Source organism: Nicotiana tabacum, chromosome 3 (genome assembly GCF_000715075.1).
Source record: "Nicotiana tabacum cultivar K326 chromosome 3, ASM71507v2, whole genome shotgun sequence".
Taxonomy (NCBI): domain Eukaryota; kingdom Viridiplantae; phylum Streptophyta; class Magnoliopsida; order Solanales; family Solanaceae; genus Nicotiana; species Nicotiana tabacum.
Genome location: NC_134082.1, coordinates 207,285,795 through 207,312,569, shown reverse-complemented (window position 1 = coordinate 207,312,569; position 26,775 = coordinate 207,285,795). Strand labels below are relative to the sequence as shown.

Sequence of the window (26,775 nt, the reverse complement as noted above, 5' to 3'; positions counted from 1 at the left end):
ATTATCACTTTCATAAAACTGACTCTTTTCACTTTAGCCACAGAGAGAAGCCACTTAGCCAGAGTCCTTATTGCTGACACTGTAGATTTAAACATGGTAGGGTCACTACTTTGAAACACAGAGTGAGCAAACAGCCTTCTTTTATACTTCTTCTTTAACTTCATATACTTTCATTTGATGTTGGCATTTCATGTTCTTCTCCCCCTACTTGTATTTTTTTAACAATAATTCAATCCATCTGGACCCAATGAATATGTCTCAACTTCTACTTTGTATATCTAACTAGATTCTTGACAAAATGGAAATAGACAAGTCCGAGTAGAGAATTAAGGAACGTACAAGAAGATGTTGGTCGGGTTACGCTTAGTAGATTAGTGGTAATTATCACTGCATTTTCATTTATCCTCGGGCTGTTGGGACAGCTCGAATAGCTTAATTTTCTCTCAGATAACCAAGTTGGACGAACGATTTGCACGTCAGCATTACTACCGACCTGATCCATTAGTGATTAGACCTTCCTTAGATTAAAGTAACCACATGCATGCTTGAGTGTGGCGCTTCCGTAAAGCAAGTAAAGCAACCGCTTTAGGCCCCACATTTGTGGGGGTCCATTTTTTTTACACCTAATATACTATGTATAAGTTTAAAAAAAGAGTTCTGTAAGGTGAAAAAGTTTGATTTCTTTCTTTAACAAATATAGACAAGAAGAATTTGCAACTGTTATGATTTCTACCAAGGAAATTGCACTTGAAATGAATTTTGAACCTAAATTTCGTAAGAAACATGTGATATATAAGAAGTAACAATTTGATGCGAATGTTGATAATAAAATCTCAAAATCATTCAAAGAGTCCTTTAGTGTTAATTACTTTTATACACAATAGACAAGGCTATCTTTTCACTTCAAAATAGATTTGAACAATTCGAAGTATATGGAAATATTTTTTGGTTTTCTATTTGGCAGTAAAAATTAAGATCACGAGATGTTGAAAATTTTTAAAAAATATTTCTTCAATCTTGAATGTTCCTTAAAGCATAATAATCAATTCGATATTGACTGTTTAGATTTATTTTCTGAACTAAAAGTATTAAGAAAAATAGTACAATTAGAAGAAAACAATTTAATTGATACATTTAATAAAATAAAAGATTAAATTTTTTTCCAAATGCATAAATATCTTATGGAATAATGTTCATAACTCATGTTATCGATGCTTTAGGGGAAAGAAGTTTTTAAAATTAAAATTGATAAAATCTTACTTAAGAACAATAATATCACAAGAAAAGTTAAATGGATTAGCTATATTGTCAATTGAGAAATACTTATTAGAAGTTATTGATTATAAGAAAATTATTAATAACTTTGTATCTAAGAAAAGCTAAAAAAATAGACTGCAAATAGATAATAAAAAAATTAAAAGTTAAGGCCCCTCGTAAAGTTTGGCTTTAGGCCACAAAATTCGTCTGGCCGCCCCTGGTGCAAGGGCGACTAGATGCATGACGTCCGGACAGACGTGACATGACCTCAGGCTGAGAGCTTGGGCGCAACTTGGGTTCTAAGACTAAGCTCCCGTTTGGCCATAAAATTGGTGGGAGTTTTTTTTTTCAAATTTTGTTTTCAAATATCTGTTTGTTTATAAATTTTAACCATTTCTGGCAGATTTTGATAATAAAATCTTAAAATCTCAAAATATAGCTCTAGAGTAATTTTTAAAGTTTTACCCTCACAACACTTCAAATTCTTTTCAAGTAAAGCATGTCCAAATACAATTTCAATTTCAAATTCTTTTCAATTGTTTTTCTTGAAGAAAAGGTGCTTATCTAAAACAACAAATAACACCAGAGCAAACACATGCTGGAGAAAAAGTTGGAAGGCAATAAAAGTTAAGTTGAGCTGGAAAGTTAAAAAAAAAAGTGGTGGGTCTTTTGCTTTTTCAGTGTTAGAAAAACTTGAGAAGATGAAAGAAAGGGAAAGCAAGCTAATGAATAATCCAGCCAGATATAGAAAAGCTCAATACTCCGTGGATAACAATATTTTAACATATAATATTCTCCATAGGGAATAGAGTTGGAGACTTTTCCGATGATATAATATTGACCGTGACATTCCCATATCTACAACTATCAGCATCATCATCATAATCAATAAAAGCAACAGACTAGGACCCAAACATTGTCACTCCCCCAAAACACTAGGCCATGTTACTTGCTTCCATAAAAATAAAAAAGGAAAGAAAAAAAGAAATTAAATTCTTCAAGTTATCATATCCGGTGGTGTTGTAATTGCAATAGTCTAGAATATGCACCTTCTGGCCTGCTGATTAACTCAGAATGGCTACCTTGTTCAACAATGCGACCATCTTGCACCACCCCGATGCTGTCCACATGACGAATTGTTGATAATCGGTGAGCCACAAGTACAGTGGTTCGACCTCTCATCAACCTTTCGAGTGCTTCTTGTAACACACATTCGGATTCAGCATCAAGTGCACTTGTAGCCTCGTCGAGTAGGAGAATTGATGGATCTTTAAGAACGGCCCTAGCAATTGCAATCCGTTGTTTCTGTCCTCCCGAGAGTTGAACACCTCTCTCACCAACTGGGGTCTTGTAACCTTCAGGCAAACCACTAACAAATGTGTGCACATTTGCTGCTCGGGCCGCTTCAACAACTTCTGCTTCTGTTGCACCCTCTTTACCATAGGCAATATTCTCAAAAATGCTAGCTGCAAACAGAGCTGGCTCTTGTTGCACCAACCCAATTTTAAGCCTAAGGGATTTCAAGTTTAATCTCCTTATGTCTTTCCCATCAATCATAACTTTTCCACCGGTTGGATCATAGAACCTTTCAATTAAGGCTATAACGGAGCTCTTTCCCGAGCCACTTGCCCCCACAAGAGCTTGGCTTTGGCCTGCACGAATCCTAAGATTGAAGTCCTTGAACACTGAAACATCCGGTCGTGAAGGATATGCAAAATCAACATGGCGCAATTCAATATCCCCTCTAATTGATTCAACTGGATCAGCTTCAGTGTCATCAGGATCAACCCTGGTTGAGCGATCAAGAATGGAAAATACAGAACCAACAGCTTCACCACCCCTAACAATCTCGGGTGCTAAACTGACGGTTTCAGCAACTGAATTGGCCGTGATCACAAGGACTACAAAGACCTTAATCACCTTAGAGAAAGTCGAGACCCCTTTGCTAACAAGGTGCGCGCCATACCACAGAATCAGAGCCTCAGAAGCATAAAGAGCAAGTTGTGATATACCAAATAAGAGTCCTGACATTTGGCTGCGTCGAAGACTTTGCATTTGTGGAACTCTAAGCTCTTGGGAGAACAAAGAGATGATCTTTTCTTGAGCATTGAAAGCTGCTACAGTTCTAATATTGCTTACTCCTTCTCCAGCAATCATGCTTGTCTTCGCATGCGCTTTGGCTGTGTCTCCCGCAAAGCCTTTCAGTGATAGTTGCTATATCATGCATGAAAATAATGGAATTAACAGTTAGAACACTTTTTATATACATGAACTGCAATCTAGTACGTAATACTGAAAGAAGAATGGTGGCAAGAAAAAACTTTATATCCATGCAAATACAAACTATGCTCTCATCTCACATGCTAATGGGCCCACGTTTAGAAAGTCTGTTTCAAACTAGTAAAGTCAATTTTTTTCTAGGTGTCTCAAGTGGTAAATCACACACAACCACCTCTAGAAGTAGTACTGTTATTTTCTCAGTTAGGGTGAAGCATTTGGTTGATAGGGGACATATTTATGTTTGGAAGCTTCTGAAATTAGGGAATCGTTAAAAGAAAAGGAAATGAAAGCCAAGCATACGGACAAAAATAATTGTTTATCCCTTCTACATGCTACTCACTATTTAAGTTATTGAGCTGCATAAGATCTGTGACTCAAAACTCAGCTAGCTAGCACATGACTGGCATTTCTGACAGTTCTCCCATAAAAAATGCATATATGAGCAGTAAAACGATAAAAGGTGGCTCCAGTTTGTCAATATACAAGATGATCACGGGTAAAAGAATCTCTGCTACTTCTGAGACTCTGGCATGAATATCTAGTAGCCCAAGAGACTAGAAAGTCAATTATTCAGTCTAACCCATTCCCACTCCTGTCAATTTTTTCTCTGCCATTCACTCTTTGGACGTAGTTTTATTTTATTTTTACCTAGACAGCAAAAACCAAAAATAATAGTAATTCGAGAATAGAATTGGAGCCCTGGCGTAACTAGTAAAGTTGTTGTCATGTAACCAGGAGGTCAGGGGTTCGAACCATGAAAACGACCTCTTTGCATAAATGCAGGGTAAGACTGAGTACAATAGACTCTTGTGGTCCGGCCCTTCCCGAACTCCGCGCATAGCGGGAGATTAATGTGTCAAGCTGCCTTTTTTAGTAATTCGAGAAGTGGACAACCAAAAGAAATAAGTCGAATTTAAAAAAAAAAAAAAAGAGAGAGAGAAAGTGTTGCTCAGTGACATTGGTATTGATGGGTGATGGGGAGTAATAGAATCTTTACAGTTTTTACTGGAATTGCTAGTAATAGGTGAGCTTTTAATTATGGGGTACTTTTTAAGCGAGTCTCGAAGAACTGAAGCAGCAGAATCGGAGGAAGCACATGCAATGCACCAGAATGGTACCATATTCTACTTACTCCTCTTGTCCTATGCTACTTAGAAAGTACACGGAAGCGAGATTCCAAGCAACAACCACTTCAAATTTTTATTAATTTAAATTTACATTAATGTAATGAATTTTTATACTACCAGACTATTAATCTCTTTTTTTTTTTGACAGTTAGTTATCTAGGTGACTTAACAATGTGATTTTTTTTTTACAACGTCAAACTTTTGTTATTGGCCTCTTTTTCGTTTTCTTGAGCCGAGGGTCTATCGAAAACAGCATCTCTACTCCATTTGGATAGGGTTAAGGTTTGCATACACACTACCCTTCCTAGACCCCGCACTCGCACCTGTGGCTGGGTTTTTATTGTTGTTGTTGTAACTTTTGTTAGTAGAGAATCTTAAATAATTTACCATTGATGAAGATTCAGCAGCTCAGAGTCCAAAATATAATCTTGTAAAATCATTTTATTTTTCCTTTTCCATTTTTAGATTTTCTTTAAAATGCTACTAATAGAATCGGACATGCTTGCTTTAATAATTTCTTGAAAAGGCCAACATGGTATTTGAAAATGGGAAAAAAATACTTCTAATTAGGTGCAATGCTTTGAATGAAATAAGGGATTAAGTATTTTTTTTACCTGAGCAAAATTGGCCAAGACTAGAAGCGGAAATGTGGCAAGGATGAGAAGTGAGACTCGCCATTCGACTATAAATGCAACTATAAATGAAGTGAGAAGAGATGTCATATTCTGTAGTATAACGGAGATCCTCTCCGCTATGGCAGATTTAACATCTGCAGCATCTGTAGCTAAGCGAGCTGCAAGTAGACTTGAATTGTTCTCCTCCTCATCGAACCACCCCACTTCATTCCTCAAAATTGCTGAACAAGTTGAAAGTAATAAACTTTGCTTAAAATCTTGTCATTATAAACTACTTTAAAATAAATATTTTTGAACGGGATGACTAGAGAAAATACCTGCCAACATCATCCTCCGCACCCTGGTAGTGAGATTTTCTCCCATAATACTAAAGAAGTAATGCTGTATTAAATATGCTACAACAGCATAAAGGCCTGCCCCAATGTAAATGAAGACATATTCCTTTGTCTTTCTTTCCATGCTTGCAGGATTTCTATAGTAGAATACCTCAATCATGTTACTCATCACAATAGCAAAAGTTGGACCAATAAAACCAGAGAGAACAGACCCTACGGCTCCCATGATTGAATAAGGCCACTCGGGAGCATTTAGTTTGAGAAGGCGGCAGAAATAGCCCTGTGGTGCAGGATTTTTCCTCTCTGTTTCAGCATTAGAAATCATTTCGATACGTCCATCTGCACCGGTACTGTATGAATAGCTCAAATTCCTTAAACTGCCAGAGCGAAGGCTTAGAGATTTTGTTGATAGTGAACTGCTTAAACGAGATGAACGTGTACGACGAGTAGATGGATTTGAGAAGTCTCGGTTCCCAACCATTTCTTGGAATCTGATTAAAGAAGAATAAGCCCCACCTTTGGCAATCAGCTCTTCATGTGTTCCAGTCTCAACTACCTGCCCTTGCTGTATAACTGCAATTGAATCGACATTTCTAATTGTGGAGAGACGGTGAGCAACAACTACAGTAGTCCGGCCAACCATGAGGCGGTCCAGAGCTTCCTGGACAATGCTCTCTGAACCAGCGTCAAGAGCACTAGTGGCCTCATCAAGCAGGAGGATCTTTGGGTTCTTTAACATAGCTCTTGCAATTGCAATTCTCTGTTTCTGTCCACCAGATAGTTGGACACCACGCTCTCCCACCTGGATTTGGTATCACAGAATTTCATCAGTATAAGTGCTAGGCAGTGCAGGTGGAACTAGTACTTCAATAAAAAAAATTCTTTTTTTTTGGGGCTATGAGAAAGTGCGAACCATCTTAGTCGACGACCCAATTAAGTTCAATGCTCTAGGAAATTCAATGCCATAGCGCATGCTATTTGTTGATGACATTATTCTAATTGACGAGACACGAGGCGGCGTCAACGAGAGGCTAGAGATTTGGAGACATGCTCTTGAGTCTAAAGGTTTCAAGTTGAGCAGGACGAAGACGGAATACCTCGAGTGCAAATTTGGGGTTGAGCCGACGGAAGCGGGAGTTGAAGTGAGGCTTGACTCTCAAGTCATTCCCAAGAAGGGTAGTTTCAAGTACTTTGGATCGGTTATTCAGGGAATCGGGGAGATTGACGAGGATGTCACACACCGTATAGGGGTGGGGTGGATGAAGTGGAGGTTAGCGTCGGGAGTCTTGTGTGACAAGAAAGTGTCACCGTTACTAAAAGGTAAGTTTTATAGAGCAGTGGTTAGGCCTGCCATGTTATATGGAACTGAATGTTGGCCGTTAAAGAACTTACACATCCAGAAGATGAAAGTAGCAGAGATGAGGATGTTGAGGTGGATGTGCGGGCATACAAGGATGGATAAGATTAGGAATGAAGATATTCGAGAGAAGGTGGGCGTGGCCCCCATGGAGGACAAGATGCGGGAAGTAAGACTCATATGGTTCGGGCACATTCAGAGGAAGAGCACTGATGCACCGGTGAGGAGGTGTGAGCGACTGGCTGTAGTGGGCACGCGGAGAGGTAGAGGACGACCTAAGAAAGTATTGGGGAGAGGTGATCAGACAGGACATGGCGCGACTTAGGATTACTGAGGACATGGCCCTTGACAGGGAATTATGGAGGTCGAGCATTAAGGTTGTAGGTTAGGGGAAAGTTGTGAATATTTCTACAGCACAATAGAGTGAGACTAGCCAGTTAGGAGTTAGACTAAGAATGTCATTGGTCGTCTATTGATGCAGGGCTTTACCTGCTAGTTTTTACTATACCAGCCATCTATTTCGTATTTCGTATTCTGTATTTCATATCTCTTATAAAGCTGTTATTTTATTATGCATTTTTATGGTACTAATATATCGTCTCTTGTTGCTTTTTTTGAGCCGAGGGTCTCCTGGAAACGGCCTCTCTACCCTTCGAGGTAGGGTAAGGTTTGCGTACATATTAACCTCTCCAGACCCCACTTGTGGGATTATACTGGGTAGTTGTTGTTGTTGTTGTTGTTGTTGCTCTCGGAAATTGAACGATAAGGCTTACACCAACTAACCTGGGTGTTGTATCCATTAGGAAGCAAGGTAATAAAGCTATGTGCATTGGCAGCAGAGGTAGCAGCCTCAACTTCAGCCATAGTTGCATCAGGCTTTCCATACAGTATGTTCTCAAGTATGGTAGTAGCAAATAATGCAGGTTCTTGATTCACAAGGCCAATCTGATCTCGCAACCATCTGAGCTGTAATGTCTTTATGTCCACATTGTCCAGCAAAACTTGGCCTGCACGATCAAAACCATATTTTAGATGGAATAACTGGTAAACAACTACAAAAGTTCAAATATTAATGTGGCAGAAGTCTTAGATTACCCTCATTAGGATCATAAAATCTTTCTATGAGCGAAACAACAGTGCTTTTCCCTGAGCCACTGCCACCAACGACTGCTACTGTCTTTCCAGCAGGGAAGAAAATGCAGAAATCTCTGAAGATAATTACATCCGGTCTTGAAGGATAGCTGAAGGTCACATTTTTGAATTCAATATTCCCATTGACCTCAGACAGGCACTTTCCATCTGCAAGATCCTGAACAATGGTAGGTTTCTGCTTGATGATTTCCATTAACTTGTATCCAGCTGCTTTTCCTTTACTAAATGCACCAAGATTGGAAAATGACTGACCCAAACTCCTGTAAAAGCCAAGGTTTGAACAAACCAATAATGGGTTACATGCACTGAGTTAACATGAAAATGGAAGTGATAACTATAAACAATGTACAAGGTCTTACATCCCACCAACAATGGCTGAGAAAATAGCAGTAAATGCCTTCCCGCCATCAGATTGTCCATTCCTGATGAAAACCCCGGCGTACCAGAAAACAAGGGCCCACGACATGCATGCTATTCCATAGGTACATCCCAAACCCAAGCCTTTGGCCATGCCAGCCTTGTATCCGAGCTTTAATGTGTTCTGAATTGCATCTGAATATGAATTGAGGGCTTTGCTCTCGCCCACGTATGAGTAAACTGTTCTAACTTGTGCAATTGCCTGAAATGACAGTGTAAACGTCATAAACCAGAAGAACTAAAAATCTGAAGAAAAAGAGCCTTTGCATTTTGTGCAGGTTATAGAACAAACAATCATAGCAGGCCCAAGAGGATATCAAAGGTATGTCTGTTTTTAGCAATGGATTAGACATCAAAAACTTTCAAGATAGTGATATAGAAAAGGATATCAAAAGTATATCTGTTTTGTGTGACATGCGAAAATTTGCAGTCGAGAAGATTTGGCTGTTTAAGTTTATTTTATTTCTAGAACAAATCTAAGTCATCTTATTTAAATTTTGATAAAGCAATCTAAATCAATTGTCGAGTTCTCGTGCAAAAACTCCTGTCAAAAAACACAAACCAATATTATACATTTTTAATTAAAACTTCTGCAACCAAAAATCAGACTTGTAGTTTTACAAACACATTTTGGTAAGTAAAAGTATAAAGATAACTTTCATAATTAAATCACACCAGAAAGATAACTTTCATAAAGTCACTTTAGAAAGATTTTGCTTTGATAATTAGAACAGCATGCTAAAAAAGGACATCCAGTGGCCAAAGGTACTCAAAAACCGAAAAAGAGATGGTGAAACTTTATCATGGCTGCACTGTCACATGTAGAAGGATTATTTCATCTTATGGTTTTCACTAAAATTAAAGTTCAGTGACCATTTTTGTTTTCACTAAAATTAGAGTTGAAGAAAAATAGCCACTATTTTCACTAAAACGGGTAAGAGTTTAACTGCTATACACTAACAGGTTGATCATTGATTACCTGCTCGGCAATGATACCAGCATTGGCATAGGATTCTCTGCTTTTGGAGGTGAGACCAGTGAGAGTATAAGCATAAAGACCCCCAGCAAAAGCAATTCCAGGAATTACTGCCACACTAAGGAGAGCCAACCTCCATGCTGACACGAAACCAACTACCAACCCGGCCAAGAACGTCGAAAGGTAGTGGATGAAATTGCCCACCTAAAGTTTTAACGTAACAAATGTTGTTTCACATCAATTATTATTCATAACCATCATTAAAGTAAAAAAGATACAGTTAAACTAATTTGGCATTATCACCAAAATATAAGGAAAAGCTGAAGAAAAAGACGAGCATTCCGAAACAAAACAAAAAAAACCAAGAAAATAATGGCGTATGCTAGTAAGTTTTTGCTAACATGTGCCAAGGAAATGTAAGAATAGTTTTCTGGGACCCACTTTGAATGAAGACTGAACACATATCATAATTCATATGTACATAAATTTCCTTGTTTAGCCTTACAGTTATGAATGCTACTAGATTTCACCGTTGCCCCTTCTGAAATTTTACTTAAATACTAGTGCTACAGTGTTGGCATTGAATGAAAAAAAATGTGGGGTATGAAAAACATTAATATTAACACAGAAAAAATTAATAATGAGAAGAGGACCTTCTCACTAATGGCATCTTGGACCAGTAGAGTATCCGTTGAGACGCTGAAAACAATATCTCCTGTTCTAGCATCTGTGTCAAAAAACCCAACGTCCTGTTTCAACACTGCTTCTAAATATTTCTTCCTTAGTGCACTTACTTGCCTTTCTCCAGTATACATCCAACAACCAATCTCTGTATAGAAAATTAAAAATATTCTTTGCTTAAAAACACAAACAAATAAAAAAGAGGAAAAAGAAAAAGGGGGTGTGAATTTTTTTTAACTGTAACACAGATGTAACAGATCCATGATAGAGACATGTGATAGGGATAATATAGAATAAAGAAAATACATGGGGAAATTGACAATTAAAAGAGATAAAAGACAGAGAGACGGTCCACGGACCACGTGCAAGCATGAGACCTAATCTTCGCTCCTACTGATCCAGTGTGAACTGGCTATAACTTAGCATAAATACAAACACTTGTAACTTTTTAATATCAATACTATTTGTATACAAACAATCTGTGTTCATTCGAGGCAAAGTTTGTTTCAGAATACCCATAAACTTTTTAAACTTAAAATATGTAAAAAATGAAGGGAAAAAAAAGTAGATCACTGAGCTCACCTGCGTAGGATGATGCACAAACTATCAACCCAAGATACACGAAATACAGAGCATACTGCAATTTGTAACCAAAAAAACAAAATCAGATCGATTAATTGTTAATGGTTAAAAGAAATACTTATATTAATAATAAAAATTAATTTGATAAACTAACCTTTGATACTTCATGAACCATTTTGTGCAAATCCATTTGATTTTTGCCAAAACCATTAACCATTTCACCAAAAAGGAGAAAGAAAACAGGCATAGAAGAGCCATGAATAATAGCTCCAATACTTCCAGAAATCATTAGAAGATAATCATACTTATCAGCAAAAGAAAACAACTGATAAAATGGAAGACTTTGCTCTTTCTTTTTCTCTGCCTCTGGCATTGGTTTTCCTTCTGTAGTCTCCGCCATTGAACTTTTAAAAAAAACTCTCTTAGCTCAAAAAAAGAACTGACAACAGAAATAAACAACAAATTATATTGACATCATTCAGAGATCTGTGCTATAAAGCAGAGAATTTAGAGATTGAAGAAGAGAAATTGGAAGAGTAATTAAGTAACTGAGTGAGTGAGTGGTTTTTAGCTCACAGAAAAGGAGAGAAAGGTGTAAGACCAGTAGTCAAAGGGAATGGGGAAAAAATAACGTAAAAGTGTGCGCAAGTGAGAGTGAGACGTCGTTCACTCCACCAAAACTATACTTATATATAGCAGCAGAGATTCAGAGAGTGGGACTTATATTGATTGCTGGGGGGTGGGGTGTTTTTGAGGTCTTATTAGTAAATTTATTTTTCATGTTTTAAAATCACAAAAATATACTGTACCGTTTTTTTTTTTTTTTTTTGCAAGTTCTTTTCATACTTTTTTACTGAGTTCAACGGAATCTAGTGATCTTTTTCTCTTTTTCACTCTGCCCTGCGGCTTCGATATCTGCGCTTCCTTATGGCATACTGCGACACTGAGCCATTAATTTCCGTTGTTTATTTCCCATATTTTAAATAAACTTCATTGAAATCTTTAAAGAGAAGCTGGAAAAAAATGCTTTTCTAAATTAAAAAAATAACGTCAGTGATCTCATTATTTATAAAAAAAAAATTATGTAATATCAGTATCCTCTTAATTGAAAATTGAAAATACGCATACCCAACATGAGGGGTTTCTCATATAGTCAGCGTCCTTTACTTACAACCTATCGTGGGTTTTTGGTCTTGAGATTTTAGTCACCAAAGGAACCACAGCTCCGACTAAAAATACTCATGCCCAATGTTTAGCTCAACTAATAAAAAGTCGTGATGAATTTACTTTAATTATCAAAGGAAACAGCTCTTTTATCTCTTAGAATAGTACAAATATTGGTGGAAAGTACCAAATATTCGTTAAAAAACTAGTTCAGACAGTGTAATTATTAAAAAAAGTAACAGTGTCATGGTTTTTTCATTTCCACTTTTTGAGGTGTAAAATTTGAAAGTTTTCTAATATCATAAGAAAAACAGACATTTGTGACTAAAATGCAGTAAGGTCCTAAATAACAATAAAAACACAAGAAAATATTAAACAACACTACAAGTTTTAACTTAAAGCTAATAATTCATAAACCTAGGATTATTATCCTTTTCTTTTTTAAATCAGTGGCAGTGGTTAGGGGTATCAACGAATATTTAAAATCAGACTAAACCAATCGAATCGCACCGCATCAAATCGGTTTTTTAGTTTCTTTTAGTAAAACCGTAGATTTTATATAAATTTATAACCGTACCGATGATTAGGATAGGTTTTTTATTTTATGAAAATAAACCGAAAAAATATCGAACCATACCGAATAAATTTACATAGAAAATATATATTTATATATTGAAGTTTAAAAATAATAAAGCATTACATTTTTTCTTATGCCTTGGAATTATGAAAACAGTTACAAGCCAACAAGTAATTAAACTCAAAATTCTAATTCTCAAACCTATTATACTACATTTATTGAAACTAAATTATCTCCGACATATTCACTAGCAAGACACAATATATTCTAGCGATTATGAGTGGCAAACTACAATGCATTGAATATGTTTCCTTTTGTATGATTTAAATTTATATTTTCAAATGTTTAATTTTCTATAGACTTTATTCTTGAGTCCCAACTTGCTTAATATCTTTCCACTCGTGTAATTTATATTTCTTTTGTGTTTGCGTAGTTTCTTTTGCGTTGCTGCAAAATAGTTGATGGATCTATGCTCTAATCATCTTTCATGTTTTCTCAATTCATCACCCTTTAAATAGTAAAAATGTCTAGAGAGTTTTGCTAACTCCTATAAAATTACATATGTTATTGCATTCTGCTTCTACTAGTGGCTTTTAAATGGCATTTAAAAAATACCGAAAATTAACCGAACAGTAACGATACCGAAGAAAAACAGACATAATTGGTACGGCTTCTAAAAGTCTAATTTTAATTATATATAACAGAATAACCGAAAAATTGATATGGTACAAATTTTATTAAATAACCGGTCGAATCGAACCATTGACATCCTAGTAGTAGTCTTTCATAATCCAGGATTAGTATTTTACGAAATTAGTTTTAGGAAGTAATATTTGGAAAGTATATAAGAAATTCAACATCAGATATCCAACTAGGGAAATATAATATTAGTGTTTGATGCGGAGAAGTAAGAAAAAGCTAATTCCTAGTAAAGTCACTCAGAGAGACATGCTGCGAATTTGATGATACAACTTTACCATGCGGAATAGGTGAGGGACCATTTTCAATCAAACCAAACAAGGCAGTTTTGTTACTCATGTGACATGATACTATTATGTGATACTATTATTACTCAATATCTTTCATTTAACTATTGAATTTTTTCTACCATATCCAAAAAATAAAGCACTTACATCAATAATTGTATAGTACTTTTATTTAATTTCTAAATATATGAAGTTTATTTAAAATTAAAGTATTAACATATGAATCATGCTATTCTTTTCGAAATATTTTCTTAATCATTCTGCATCTTAAACATTTGACCCAGACTAATCTGAATTCACATTACGTCCAATCCATTAAAGACGAATCACTCCAAACAAGGAGTTTCTTCTCTCAAGGACTCGAACAGGAAACCTCTTATTCAAGAAAAAAAGCAACTTATTCATTCAATCAACTTCATGATAGTATTATTTTCGAAATCTAATAGTGTCTATTTTACTTTTCATATCAAATCAATTAAAATCTTCAGGCTTCTTTCCTCATTCACTATATTCCAATCATAAGATTAACAAATGCATGTGCTTCCAAGGACATTCTACTAAGGCTTTGTCACATCCAATTGTAGCTGCGAAAAGGAATCAGTCATGTTATCCCCTTTTCCTTCTTCATTTTTGTGCTGGGTCACAAACGTCTCTTTCTGGGCTACTATTCAGATAAAAAGACTCCAGCCTGCTCAGATCCAGCCCAAATAGCCCAACTGCTTATTCCTTTAAAAATTGACTCCCACATAGACTTATGAGCAATTTATGCAAAATACCCATTGAACTTAAAATAATTACCCTTTCTTACCCATTTGAAAACTATTTACAATATATATATACCTACCCAATTAAAACTAATTACCCTTACCTATCCATCTATCCCAACTTTTTTTTTTACCCATTTGGCTTGGGTTAGCTTGATTTGGCTTGACTTTTGTTTGGCTACGCTTGAATTGACTTGGCTTGGCTCAACTTGATTTGGTTTGGCTTGGCTTTATTTTGGCTTGTATTGGCTTGGTTTATATTCCCTCCAGTCACTTTTACTTGGCACGTTTTTGTTTGACTCAAAAGATATTGAAATCTTTTTGAATTAATCAATTAAAAAAAATGAAGGGATAAATCCTAACTAAGTATAATAAACTCTAGAACAAAAGGTATAAAAGATGAACACAATAGATAATATTTTTTGATCTTACGAAAATGAGTGCTCAAACGTTATGAATGCCAATCTTTTATGTAGAAAGGTTTACAGTTAGTGTTCTTAGACAAAAAGCCCGAAAAGCCCCCTCAACAAGGTTGTTTTCTCGCTATAAGGGACAAACCCCTTCTGAACCCTAAAGGACATATCATAGTAAATATTCGAAAGTATATTCCTAGTGCTCCCTGTTGGGCCTACACTACTGTAAAAGTCATACGTCCTATGTTCGTTGTCTATCATCCTCCACGAGACGTTGAGCTATGAAGATCTCGTCGTTTGTCGTATTCGTCAATAGCCATGGTCATCCAAATTTGGACTTATACAGTTAGTCCCTCCACTTGTTGAGGTTGTAACTTGGTGCGTCCTCGATGAGCGGACACCACCCACTCTTGTGGAGAAATTTGGTTTTACGAAGCGTTATGGCTTGGCCAACAATAGAAAGTTAGCGTGCTCAACAAAACCCTGGATAGTGTATCTTATCGGGAATGACGTCATCTCCACGTGCGTCATCATTATGCGTGTTTTCGAGACAGGGGTTGAGGGTTTGTCGCTTCGATTTCAATGCCATTTTGCAGCCTTTCGCTTCGATTCTGGCGCCACCCAATCCTATAAATAGGTGGAGGGTTTGTTTTTTCAAAAACTCTTGGCCATTTCGTTTCTTGTTATTCTTTCTTATCTCCCCCGTGTTTGTTCTAACGAGTTCTCTGCTTCTTTTTCTCCCATTCTTTGTTTTTAGCTTCCTTTGCTGCTTTACCACCCTTTCAGTCGAAAAGATGCCTAGAACACATCGATCTCGTAAAGGGGTTTCTGACGTCACTCCGTTTTCCATGGCGCTCCCTCCTGGCGGTGAGGACATGACGGTGGAGGAGGGGGACAACTTTCCCACCGTGGAGGAGTTATTGCCGAGACACCCTATGTATCGGAATGACTTTCTTAAGGATCCTCCTCCTACTCCTGTCCATGTGTTCTCTAAAACTGAACAAGTTCATATCGATGCTCTTCGTGCAAAATATAACATTCCCGCTCATGTTGATATGGTTCTAGCGGGAAGAGACTTCGTGGAAGTCCATAGGCCTGGGTATTGTGCCTTTTATGAGTACCCTTTCGTGATCGGTCATTCCTTCCCCCTTCTCCCGTTAGCGGTAGAATTCTATCAATTTTGTCAGGTTTGTCCGGTGCACTTTCCCCGTACACGCTTAAAATACTCATGTTGATGACAAAATACACGGAGTTGGCGAGGTGCGAGGTTACCGTTCACCTCCTTCTGCACCTGTTTTCACCCAACTTTCATAGGGGTACTATGGTGCATTTGAGGCACTGTGGGACGAAAGGACTGGTTGTTGGGACTAACGACCGAGCGGGTCGCAAATTTTGGCACAAGTACTTGTTCGTTAGAACTGAACACATCTTGTCTGACCCCGCTAGGTTCCCGGAATAGTGGAACGAGAATCGTAAGTGTCGCCACTTGTTTTACTCTTTCTTTTCTTCTTCATTCGCCTTAGTATTCATTTGCTTCTCGTTTGCAGCTATAGGGCGTCCACCCCACCCTATTGCAGGTATAAGGGATTGGGTAGCCTATCTGTTGCCCCATGCAGCGAAGACTCGAGATTGGCTCGCTTTCGTGTAATGTTTTGAGCCAAAAGTTTCATCTGGTAAGTGTTTTACCTTGTATCACTCTGTTGATTATATACCGTTGTCTATTGATACGACTCTTCACGATGACAGGTCGAGGAATTTCTAGGTGAAGGGCCCCAGTCCCTGCATTTCGACAGGCGGTCGCTGCTGCAGGAATGCAATTTACTTTAAGTGAATCCGTCCCCGAGGGTCATGCTCAACTGATACAAATGGGAGATCCTTCTCGCGATATGTTCGGGAGGGAAGAGGCCTCCTCCGTACCGATCCATAACCTTGTGGACGAATCCCTAATGAGGACGAGTCGTTACTGAGGAAAAGGAGGAGGGTGGAGCTTGGGAAAGATGTGGTCGTAGACACTGGTAAAAGTAGGACGGGTGCATCGCAGACGGCACCTGTGCCCACGTTTATGGCTGACGCCATCTTAGCGGAGAGGTCTCCCTAAACGGAAGGGGTTTACCCATGAGGCGACTCTGTGTGCTCCGCTGAGGGTGGGGCATCGTCTAACGTTAGAGGTGGCCTATGCGTCGAGGGCGAAGGCTCGGGTTCGGATGTCGACCCGGAGGATGTTCGCGAGTTTTTAGTTGTTGGGTGTGTGTGCAATCTTAGGAGATTCGGTAGCATTCTTGGGCGGTGCGTTGCTTGCCCCGGATGCTAATTATTCCCATGGGGTGGGAAATTTGATTATTTGATAGAAACTTGACGGGACGGCTCGCATGACATATATCCATAGACGCCCTATGATGGTGTTGTAGGATGTTTCTTGGTTCATGACGTGAAACGTCATTTCTAGAGTGACTCCTCCTGCCAGAACGGGCAGTACTATCTCTCCTGAGGTTTGTTCTACTACATTATTAAAACCCGTTAGTGTTACGCAGCGCGATACCATCTTATCCTCGAGTCTCATTTGTGTGAGGACTCGTGGGTGAATAATACACGCGCCGCTTCCATCATCCACCATTATTCTTTTTACATCGGTATCCGTACTACATAAAGTTATAACCAAAGCATTATAGTGAGGGAAAGACAAATCGTTAGTATCTGACTTATCGAAGACGATACTATCTTCGAGGTCATCGTACCGTTCATGAGCAACTGTCCGCTTGAGTTTGTGTGTAGTGGTGAATTTCACATGGTTTATTACCATATCATCGCCGCCGCCAATGATCATTTATATGGTACGAGCTAGTGAAGATGGTTTTGGGGGTCCTTGAGATTGATCGCGTCCACGAGCGAAGTTAACCCGCCCTCGATCGTTCAGCGGTTCTTTCAGGTGTCCCTGGTTTAGCATTCTTACTACTTCCTATCGCAGACCTATGCAGTCATCGGTCTTATGTCCTCTTTCCTGATGGAATTCACACAGAACGTTCGATCTCCGGGTGCTCGGATCTGACTTCATCTTTTGTGGCCCCTGCACCTTTGTGCCGAGCTTTTCTAGTGCATACACTATTTATGAAGGAGAAACACAAAAGTTATGAGCAGATAATAGTAGAGGCATACCTCTTTTGTTTCGTGTGGCATGTTGTGACGAGGCGTGACGTCTACATGTCGTGGAGGAGGTGGGATGGATGTCCGAATGTGGGGTTGATGCCTTTCTCGATTGAAATGGGATAGTTGATCCCTTCAACCATCGTTGTGGCGATCTCTCCTTGTTTCGGTTTGGACCGATGTTAGTCGTTGGATCGGACCATTTAAGTCGTCCTCATCTGCCCTTACTTCGGCACAATAGGCATTATGTATTTCTTCCCACATGGTGGAAGGGTATTTCATGAGTCTACTTAGCAGTTTTTTGGTTGCTTTCGACCAGTTTCTATTTAACCCATTTTGGAAGGTTGCTACCTACATTCCCTCTGATAGGTTGGGTAGGCTCATTCTTACCCTGTTGAATCGGGCTAGGAAATCCCGAAGTCCTTCGCCTGTCGTCTGCCTAACGGCGAAGATGTCGTTTACCCTGGCTTCTGCCTTTTTTGCTCCTACGTGAGCGGTGACGAATTTATCTGTCATTTCTTCGAACGTTGATACTAACAGTACCGGTAGTTGGGAATACCATGTCAGCGATCCCCCTGTCAAGGTTTCGCTGAACTTTTTCAGCAGCACCGATGACACCTATTCTTTTGACAGATCGTTGCCTTTTACTACCGTAACGTAGTGGATTATGTGATCTTCGGGTCCGTGGTGCCATCATATATTTTCAAGTATGGCAGCATTTTGAAGGTTTTTGGAATAGAATGGGGTGCTTCCCCTTCACTATATGGTTGCTCGATGAATCGACCTATGTCACGTTTTGGTAGCAGTTTCGGAGCGCCTGGTATTTTATCGACCCTTTTTTGATGCTCCTTCATCTGATCACGGAGCGTTTTGTTCTCATTTTCCATTTCTTCCATTTTCTTTAAGATGGTTGCAAGTGCATCATTACCTGCATCAATGACAGTATGAGTGTTACCTGTGCGTGGAGTTTCTGGCTCATCGGCAACAGTTGCGGTTTCTGCATGTATTGTGCCTCCGATATTCCTTTGAACGGGTTTGTCGAGTATGTTGCTTAAGGTGTTTTTCAACCACTCTTCTAATAGCCTTTTCACAGCCGGTAGTGCTTCTCCTGCTGTGGATGTTGAGGTTTCCCTCTCGCGCGAGACAGTCACGCTTTCGTGCAGGGTGGGTGGGGGTGAGGTATCTCCCTCAGGTGTAGCGCTTGGCGTTGCATTTTCATTGTCTTCCCTACCGGCTTTATTGATGGAATCTAGAAGGTTGTTCGTGATACCTACTATTGCCTTTAATTTTGCTTCCCCCTTTCCTGTCATTGTTGGTCTTTGCGAGGCTAGGAAGAGGTGATTATCCCTTTCAAGGATCTAGACAAAACTAAAATCTCAGCTAAAGAAATCCCTATAGACGGCGCCAAATTATTTGACTCAAAATATATTGGAACCTTTTTAAATAAATCAATTAAAGAGAATGAAGGAGTAAATCTTAGCTAAACATAATAAACTCTAGAACAAAAGGTATAAAAGATGAACACAATGGATAATATTTCTTGATCTTGCGAAAATGAGCGCTCAAACGTTATGAATGCCAATATTTATGTAGAAAGGTATTACAGTTAGTGTTCTTAGCCAAAAAAAGCTCAAAAAGCCCCCTCAACAAGGTTGTTTTCCCGCTATATATAAGGGGCAAATCCCTTCTGAATCCTAAAGGACATATCATAGGAAATATTCGAAAGTATATTCCTAGTGCCCCATATTGGGCCTACACTACTGTAAAAGTCGTACGTCCTTTGTTCGCTGTCTATCATCCTCCACAAGACGTCGAGCTATGAAGATCTCGTCGTTTATCGTATTCGTCAATAGCCGTGGTCATCCAAATTTGGACCCATACAGTTTTGACTTTTCACGCCCCTTAAGAAATAATAAATGAAGTGCATAATTTATCATATCACACATATTAATTAATGCATATTTTATTGGATTTGAGAAAATAATTTGAAATGGTAATAAATACTACGGGTAAAACAGGAGAAAATTTATTGTCTTCTCTTGATATGCGTAAAGTGCCAAGTAAAAGTGAACATCTATTTTTAGTATACATGGCAAGTAAAAGTGATCGAAGGGAGTAGTAACATAGTTTGACTTTATTTGGCTGAGTATTAAAAAAATAGATAGAGGGAAAAAAATATGGGTAGGAGCGGGTAAATACTTTTCGCGGGTATTTGCTAAACTTCCCCTGAATTTATTTGTGAAATTACTTCCACGCATGAATGGTATTGTTGGGATTATTACATAAGAAGAACACATAAATTAGCTTAATTAATCAAATTTAGTAGCTGCAAAGGAGCATGTTATAATAAATAAATAAATAAATAAAAGATTGAGCTGGTTACATGTACTTGGACCAAAATACTCGAGTGCTGATGATTCCTGCCATTCCCACTATATTGTAATAAAAGAAATTTGTAAAAGAAGGTTTTTGAATTAAAGCGAGTATAGTTTTGGAATCAATAAGTTCTATCAAACTAAGTGATGAATTTGAGGGAAGGATCAAGATTTTTTTTCCCAGCTAATGTTCATGATTTATTTTATTATTAATAATAAAAATTTCAACAAGGAAATTTTTAGACCAGCGACTGTTTCTTTATTTCGTCTTGTGTAACAGACAGTGGCGGAGCCAGGATCTCCACGAAGGGGGTTCAAAAAAAAATATAACTAGTGGGAATTGAACCTATGACCTTATGAAGGTTTTGAACCCACTTAACACAACCAAAAAGTAAAGTTTAGTGGTCAAGGAGGTCAAAACCTAATATACAGAGGTAAAAAACAGATTTTGCCTTATATACACAGTGTAATTTTTCGGCGAAGGGGATTCAGGTGAACTCCCTTCTTCCCCCTAAATCCGCTCCTGGTAGCAGAGTGTCATACTATGAAAGTTTGAGAGAGGGTGATGGAAGGAAGGGTGAGGAGGGCAATGTTTATATCAAACAACCAATTTGGATTCATGTCGGGTCGTTCGACTACGAAAGCTATCCACCTTATCAGAAGGTTGGTGGAACAGTACAGGGTTAGCAAGAAGGATTTACACATAGTGCTTATTGACCTTGAGAAAGCGTATGACAAGGTTCCTAGGGAGGTGCTTGGAGGTGAAAGGTGTGACGGTAGCTTACATTAAGGTGTTAAAGGACATGTATGATGGAGCTAAGACTCGGGTTAGAACTGTGGGTGGTAACTCAGAGCATTTTTCGATTGTTTTGGGGTTGCACTAAGGATCTGCGCTCGGCCCGTTCTTATTTGCCTTGGCGATGGATGCACTCATTATATTCGAGGGGAGGTGTTATAGTGTATGTTGTTCGCTGATGATATACTTCTGATTAATGAGACGCGAGGTGGCGTTAACGAGGGGCTGGAGGTTTGGAGATATGCCCTTGAGTCTAAAGGTTTCAGGTTGAGTAGGACTAAGACAAAATATCTGGAGTGCAAGTTCAGCGACGTGACGGGGGGAAGCAGATTTGGATGTGAGGCTTGACTCACAAGTCATCTCCAAGAGAGGAAGTTTCAAGTATCTTGGATCAATTATCCAAGGGGTGGGGAGATAGACGAGGATGTCACACAACGTATAGGGGTGGGGTGGATGAAATGGAGGCTAGCGTCTGTAGTCATGTGTGACAAGAATATACCACCGAAACTTAAGGGCAAGTTATATACATCATTGGTTAGACCGACCATGTCATATAGGGCTGAATGTTGGCCAGTTAAGAATTCTCATATCCAGAAGATGAAAATAGCAGAGATAAGGATGCTAAAATGGATGTGTGGGCACACTAAGCTGGATAAGATTATGAATGAAGATATTCGGAAGAAGGTTGGCGTGACTTCCATAGACGATAAGATTCGGGAAGCGAGACTTAGATGGTTCAGACACGTGCTGCAGGGAAGACAAGATGTTCCGGCTAGGAGGTGTGAGCGTTTGACTTTGACGGGTATGAGAAGAAGAAGAAGAAGAAGAAGAAGAAGAAGAAGAAGAAGAAGAAGAAGAGGAGGAGGGCGACCTAAAAAGTATTGGGGTGAGGTGATTGGGCAGAACATTGTGCGACTTCAGATTTCCGAAAACATGGCTTTTGATAGGAAGGTGTGAAGGTCGAGCATTACGATTGAAGGTTAGGAGGGAATCGAGTATTTTTCTTCCTTCGTACCGGGGGTGGGGCTAGTTTGTTAGGGTATTGTCTTAGATTATTAGTGGTGTATGTTGTGTCCACACTATTATTATTTTTTTATAGTAGTGTGGTATTATTACTGATTGTTGTTGCTTTCCTATCTATTTTTTGTTTTCTAAAATGCTTATATTACTTTTCTGATCTTTATTGTTGTCACAAATTCTATTGTCTATTTTCGACTTCTTGAGCTGAGTGTCTCTCGAAAACAGTCTCGTTATCCTTCCGGAGTAGAGGTAAGGTATGCGTATATTCTACCTTCTCCAGATTCCACTTGTGAGATTTTACTAGGTTGTTGTTTGTGTAACACAATGCTTCTACAATTCTAACATCTATTCTTATTCTATATAAATAATTCTGAGCCGTGCCGGACAAAACTTCACTAAAATCCTTAATTCCAAACCCCACAAAAGGTTTTTTCTATTTAGATACTAAGATTATCATCTTTAAGAAAACACTAGTATTTTTTTATATCCATCACACGTTTCAAAAGTTTTTGATGTCGCAAACCAACCTCAGCCCACTGAAAAAAAGATGTCACCTTTCCTCTTCTGTTCTTGATTAATGATTACAATTTTCTCCAAAAAGGCATTGCCCCATGCCCCAATTGGAACAAGGAATGAGGGTGGCCACTGTCCAGCCCCAATTGCATCACTGTTGCATGACCAAATACGACCCTTTAGGTCATCTGTATCACCTTTACAAATTACTCAAGCGCGAAACTCTGTCCTTTACGACCTGGCTACCGCTTTATTATGTTATTTAAGAATGAATTTAAGATATATATATATTAATCACGCGGATCTAGCGGTAAGGGTTCATGTGAACCTAATAACTCTTGCTTATACCGTGTATATATATTAAAAAAGTCTACTAATAGTTTATAAATATTCGATTCTGAACTCAATTTTTATTAGTATTAACCTAAGGGCACTATAGGAATCTTTTTTTCAACATAAACTTCAAATTCCAAATCTGCGTCTGACACCAGTGATGTAATTTAACCTGTAATGGTAGGTTTAGTTTTATCACTATCCCAATCAATGCTCATCATAAAACTTATTACTTATAAGTTATCTGATTATGTAAATATATTTTACACAATTAGTGCCCGAAACTTAAACTCTTTATGAAAATTGCCACGTAGATTTTTAAATCTAAAACTTAGTTGTAATTCTTAAGGAATTGAAAACACTGTTACAAGGGTTAATATTTTATGGGAGTAATATTCTTATGATTTAAACTATGGTTAAACTATCAAATCATGAGAATGATCTGTTCTTTGATATCATAACTCATTAACAATTAGTGTGAAAAGAAAGACTAGTAGGGCGCCGACAAATGGTAGCCGTTCAAGCAATTATTTATACTAGTAATTAATTAAATTAACGGTTAAATTAAATTTAAAAAAGTAGAAGATGGAAATAACAGAGAAGGAAAAAAGTGGTATGCTAATCCTTTGTTAAGTGTACTTGTTTAGTTATTTTATGGCCCCCTCAACTTAGGCTTCAATAGCTTGGGTGCTCCAGAAAAGATCTAGTTATTGACTAAAAGGGTCAAGACTAGAATGATAAATAAGCATATAATTTATTATAAGGAACAAAAACCCATTTTGTATTGGAGCAAAAGGATTTATTAACCAAATGAAAGTGGCTTTGGCTGTGTTGTAGCCACTTTTGGGGACATAAGATTTGTTTTGGTGAAATAATTTAGACCTAGTTTAAGCTTCTCCTAATAGCATCCCCACTAGACTACTACTTTCTAGCCATGTGCTATTCTTCTGGATATCATCCTCCCTTCCCCATGCAAAGATTTCCCACTTATCCTTAATTCATTCTTTGAAAAATTCCTTTATTTGGAGAGTTTTATAGCATTTAGAATTCTAATTTGATGAATTTAAACTTTAATTTTTTTTAGTATTGAATTCACTTTGGTTTTAAATAATGGAGATATAAGTTTTAGTGGGTGTTTGGAAATAAGAATTGTAAAATTCCAAAAAAAAAAGTAAAAAATTTCAAGTGAAAATGTTATTTGAAAATTAGAATTGTTTTTGGACATAATATAATTTTGGGTTGTTTTAGAAGTTTTGTGAGTGATCTGAGTGAAAATTTTGAAAAAATATCTTTTTGAAGTTTTTCAAATTTTCAAAAAATTACAAAATTCATCTTCAAGTGAAAATATAAAATTTTATCGTCAAACACTGATTTGAAAAAAAAGTAAAAAAATTCGAAAAATAAAAAGTAGAAAAAATTTATGTCCAAACGGGCTCTTATATTTGTTAAAATTTTATGATATTTCACACATATATTTTTTTCGTGGTAAAAATATTGATTTTGCCGAAGACATAGCATGAAAGCTAGCAGTATACGCAGCTGATTTTTATACATTACTCCCTCCGGTCCACAATAAGTGATCAATTTACTTTGGGCTCACCCATTAAGAAAATACTAAATTCTAGACGAAAATAGTTAGTGTAGCTAAACTAATCTTCACTAAATATTGCACCATAGTTATAGTAGCATTTACTTCTCTTCTCGAACGTGAGGAATAAATGACTTTTTAGGGATACGTACATAAGGGTAATTTTGAAAAAATAAATTGAATTTTTTCTTGATTATATAAATGGAAACTTATTTTGGATCAAAATAAAAAAGTAAATTGGTCACTTATTGTTGACCGGAAGGAGTACTTATCTCATTATCACGTTAGTAAAAATGATATTAGATGTAATTGTTTAAAGTGAGTGTGGGTTGGTAAAAAATAGGTAATTAATATATTATGACGAGTTAAACTATATGGATAGTGTAAAAATTATATTCGGATCACTTCTTAATTTTCGCATGCAATCTTATCTAGACTAACAGCTTTTTCTATATCACCTGTAATAATGGTTGACCATTCATTCAACTTTTTACTCCCTGCTGAAATCTAGGCAAATAATGAAGCTGGGAAATAAGGGGGACAACCATTAATGGAGAAAAAAAATTTAAATAGGGCCGGGTTTTAATATATATAGTAATCATATCAATGATAATAACAATGAAAATAAGAAGCAGAGAGTAATAAGAACAATATAATGATGATAACAACTGAGTTTGAAATGGGGAGAGATAGGATCATCAAAGACAGAAAGAAAGGCACTGGACCACATACATTGACAGTGAAGCTTAGTTCGTTATGTCTTGGACCACATTAGAAAATGGTTCTAGCTAGTAAGGCTTTTGTTTAAATGAGGACTATGGTTTATATGTGTAGATTAAATTAATAATCCAGACAATTAACAAATGTATTATATTAATTGTGGTAAACTTTCCAACCTAATCCACATAATGAATTTGATGGTCAGTGGATTTTGAAATCCCTGGAAAACATGTCAAAAGCTAACATGGAAATGGAATCATGTCTATAGCTTAGGCTACTTTAGGCATTATTTTTATTTTTATTAATGAGTGGTTAGGAGCCCTACATGTTGTTTCTTTTTAGAGTAATCAATTTCTTGTTGAAGGTCCGCTTGATTTACTATTAAGTGTATTGTATTTCATTACCACGGCAAGGATGATATATTTTAAATGAAAGTCAGAACTAAGTTCAACATGAAGCTATAGCTCAAAACAAAAAATAAAATTAGTTTTAGTTTTAAACCGAAGCTACAATTAAATTTCAATTCTCATAGGGCTAAATTAGTTTCTCCACCACATCTTCCTCTTGTTAGTTTTGTATTTTGCTGGTTGTCATTGCTCCTTTCCTCCCCTCTTTCTCAGCCGAGAGTTTTCCGGAAACAGTCTTTCTATCTTTTTAAAGGTAGAGGTAAGTCTGCGTACACTCTATTCTCCCCAAACCCCACTTATAAGATTCTAATGGTTATGTTATTGTTGTATCAAGCTCTTGTTCCAAGTCCCTTTTTTCAGTTAATTTGTTCTCTTGTTACTTTTAATTGATATTCTTTTATGAAGTTTAAAAAATTAAATGTGAACGGTTCATATTTAAATTGAGTAAACAAAAAATGCTGACGCATCAAGTGTACCATAAACTTTTAGCATGTAAATCTCATGTTTGTTCACTTTTTGCTACTAATAAATAAAGAGAGAAATAAATTGTCAAACAAGGAAGAGAGAGATGTCTACCTTGTTATTGGTTTGGGCCACTTTAGAAGGTTTGGGCTGGGGTATTTCACCACATGAAATCTCCCTAAGTGACTGATGCACAAAATCGGCCCAATAGAGAAAACCAACGAGCACATTTGAATTTGAAATAATAAACTAGAAAAGGAGGCACTTGCATATATACCCGATTTAAGTTCACAATTGAACTTATATCCACTTTGCACAAAACTTTGTAAGCCTACCCACTTTAGGATCAATTTCAGACTTACCGAGTTTGAAGTTTAAAAAAAAATAATCTGAAGTGCTATGCACTTAAGGTCAATTAAGTAGGGGTGTTCGTCGGTCGGTACAGTATGGTACCAAGATATTTCGGTTCGGTATTTTCGCTATTCGGTTTCTTAAAATGCAATACCAATACCGTACCTAATTAAATTTGGTATGGTTCGATTTTTCTCCTTTCGATTTCGATTTTTTCTGCTTGGTAACTTCAGTTTATTTGATTTGAATACTAACTAGTGCATAGAGTCATGGAATGTAATATTCTAAATTAAATTACTCAAAATTACAAAACTAAAAATATTTGTTGACAAAAGTTTTGTCCAAAACTAGCAAATATCAACTTAG

The 26,775-nt window shown here is 37.3% G+C and overlaps 1 protein-coding gene across 1 annotated transcript; it reads right to left on the bottom strand.

Moving 5' to 3' along the window:
• Nucleotides 1-2,000: 2,000 nt before the first annotated feature.
• Nucleotides 2,001-11,463, bottom strand: LOC107800765 (ABC transporter B family member 19-like). Its single transcript, XM_075250474.1, has 10 exons — nucleotides 10,954-11,463; nucleotides 10,800-10,854; nucleotides 10,190-10,365; nucleotides 9,540-9,740; nucleotides 8,503-8,762; nucleotides 8,087-8,403; nucleotides 7,775-7,998; nucleotides 5,617-6,436; nucleotides 5,279-5,520; nucleotides 2,001-3,471 (listed from the first exon to the last, which is right to left on the bottom strand). Exons 1-10 carry the CDS (start codon nucleotides 11,197-11,199, stop codon nucleotides 2,263-2,265), a joined length of 3,750 nt encoding a protein of 1,249 aa, XP_075106575.1. The 5' UTR covers nucleotides 11,200-11,463; the 3' UTR covers nucleotides 2,001-2,262.
• Nucleotides 11,464-26,775: the final 15,312 nt, after the last annotated feature.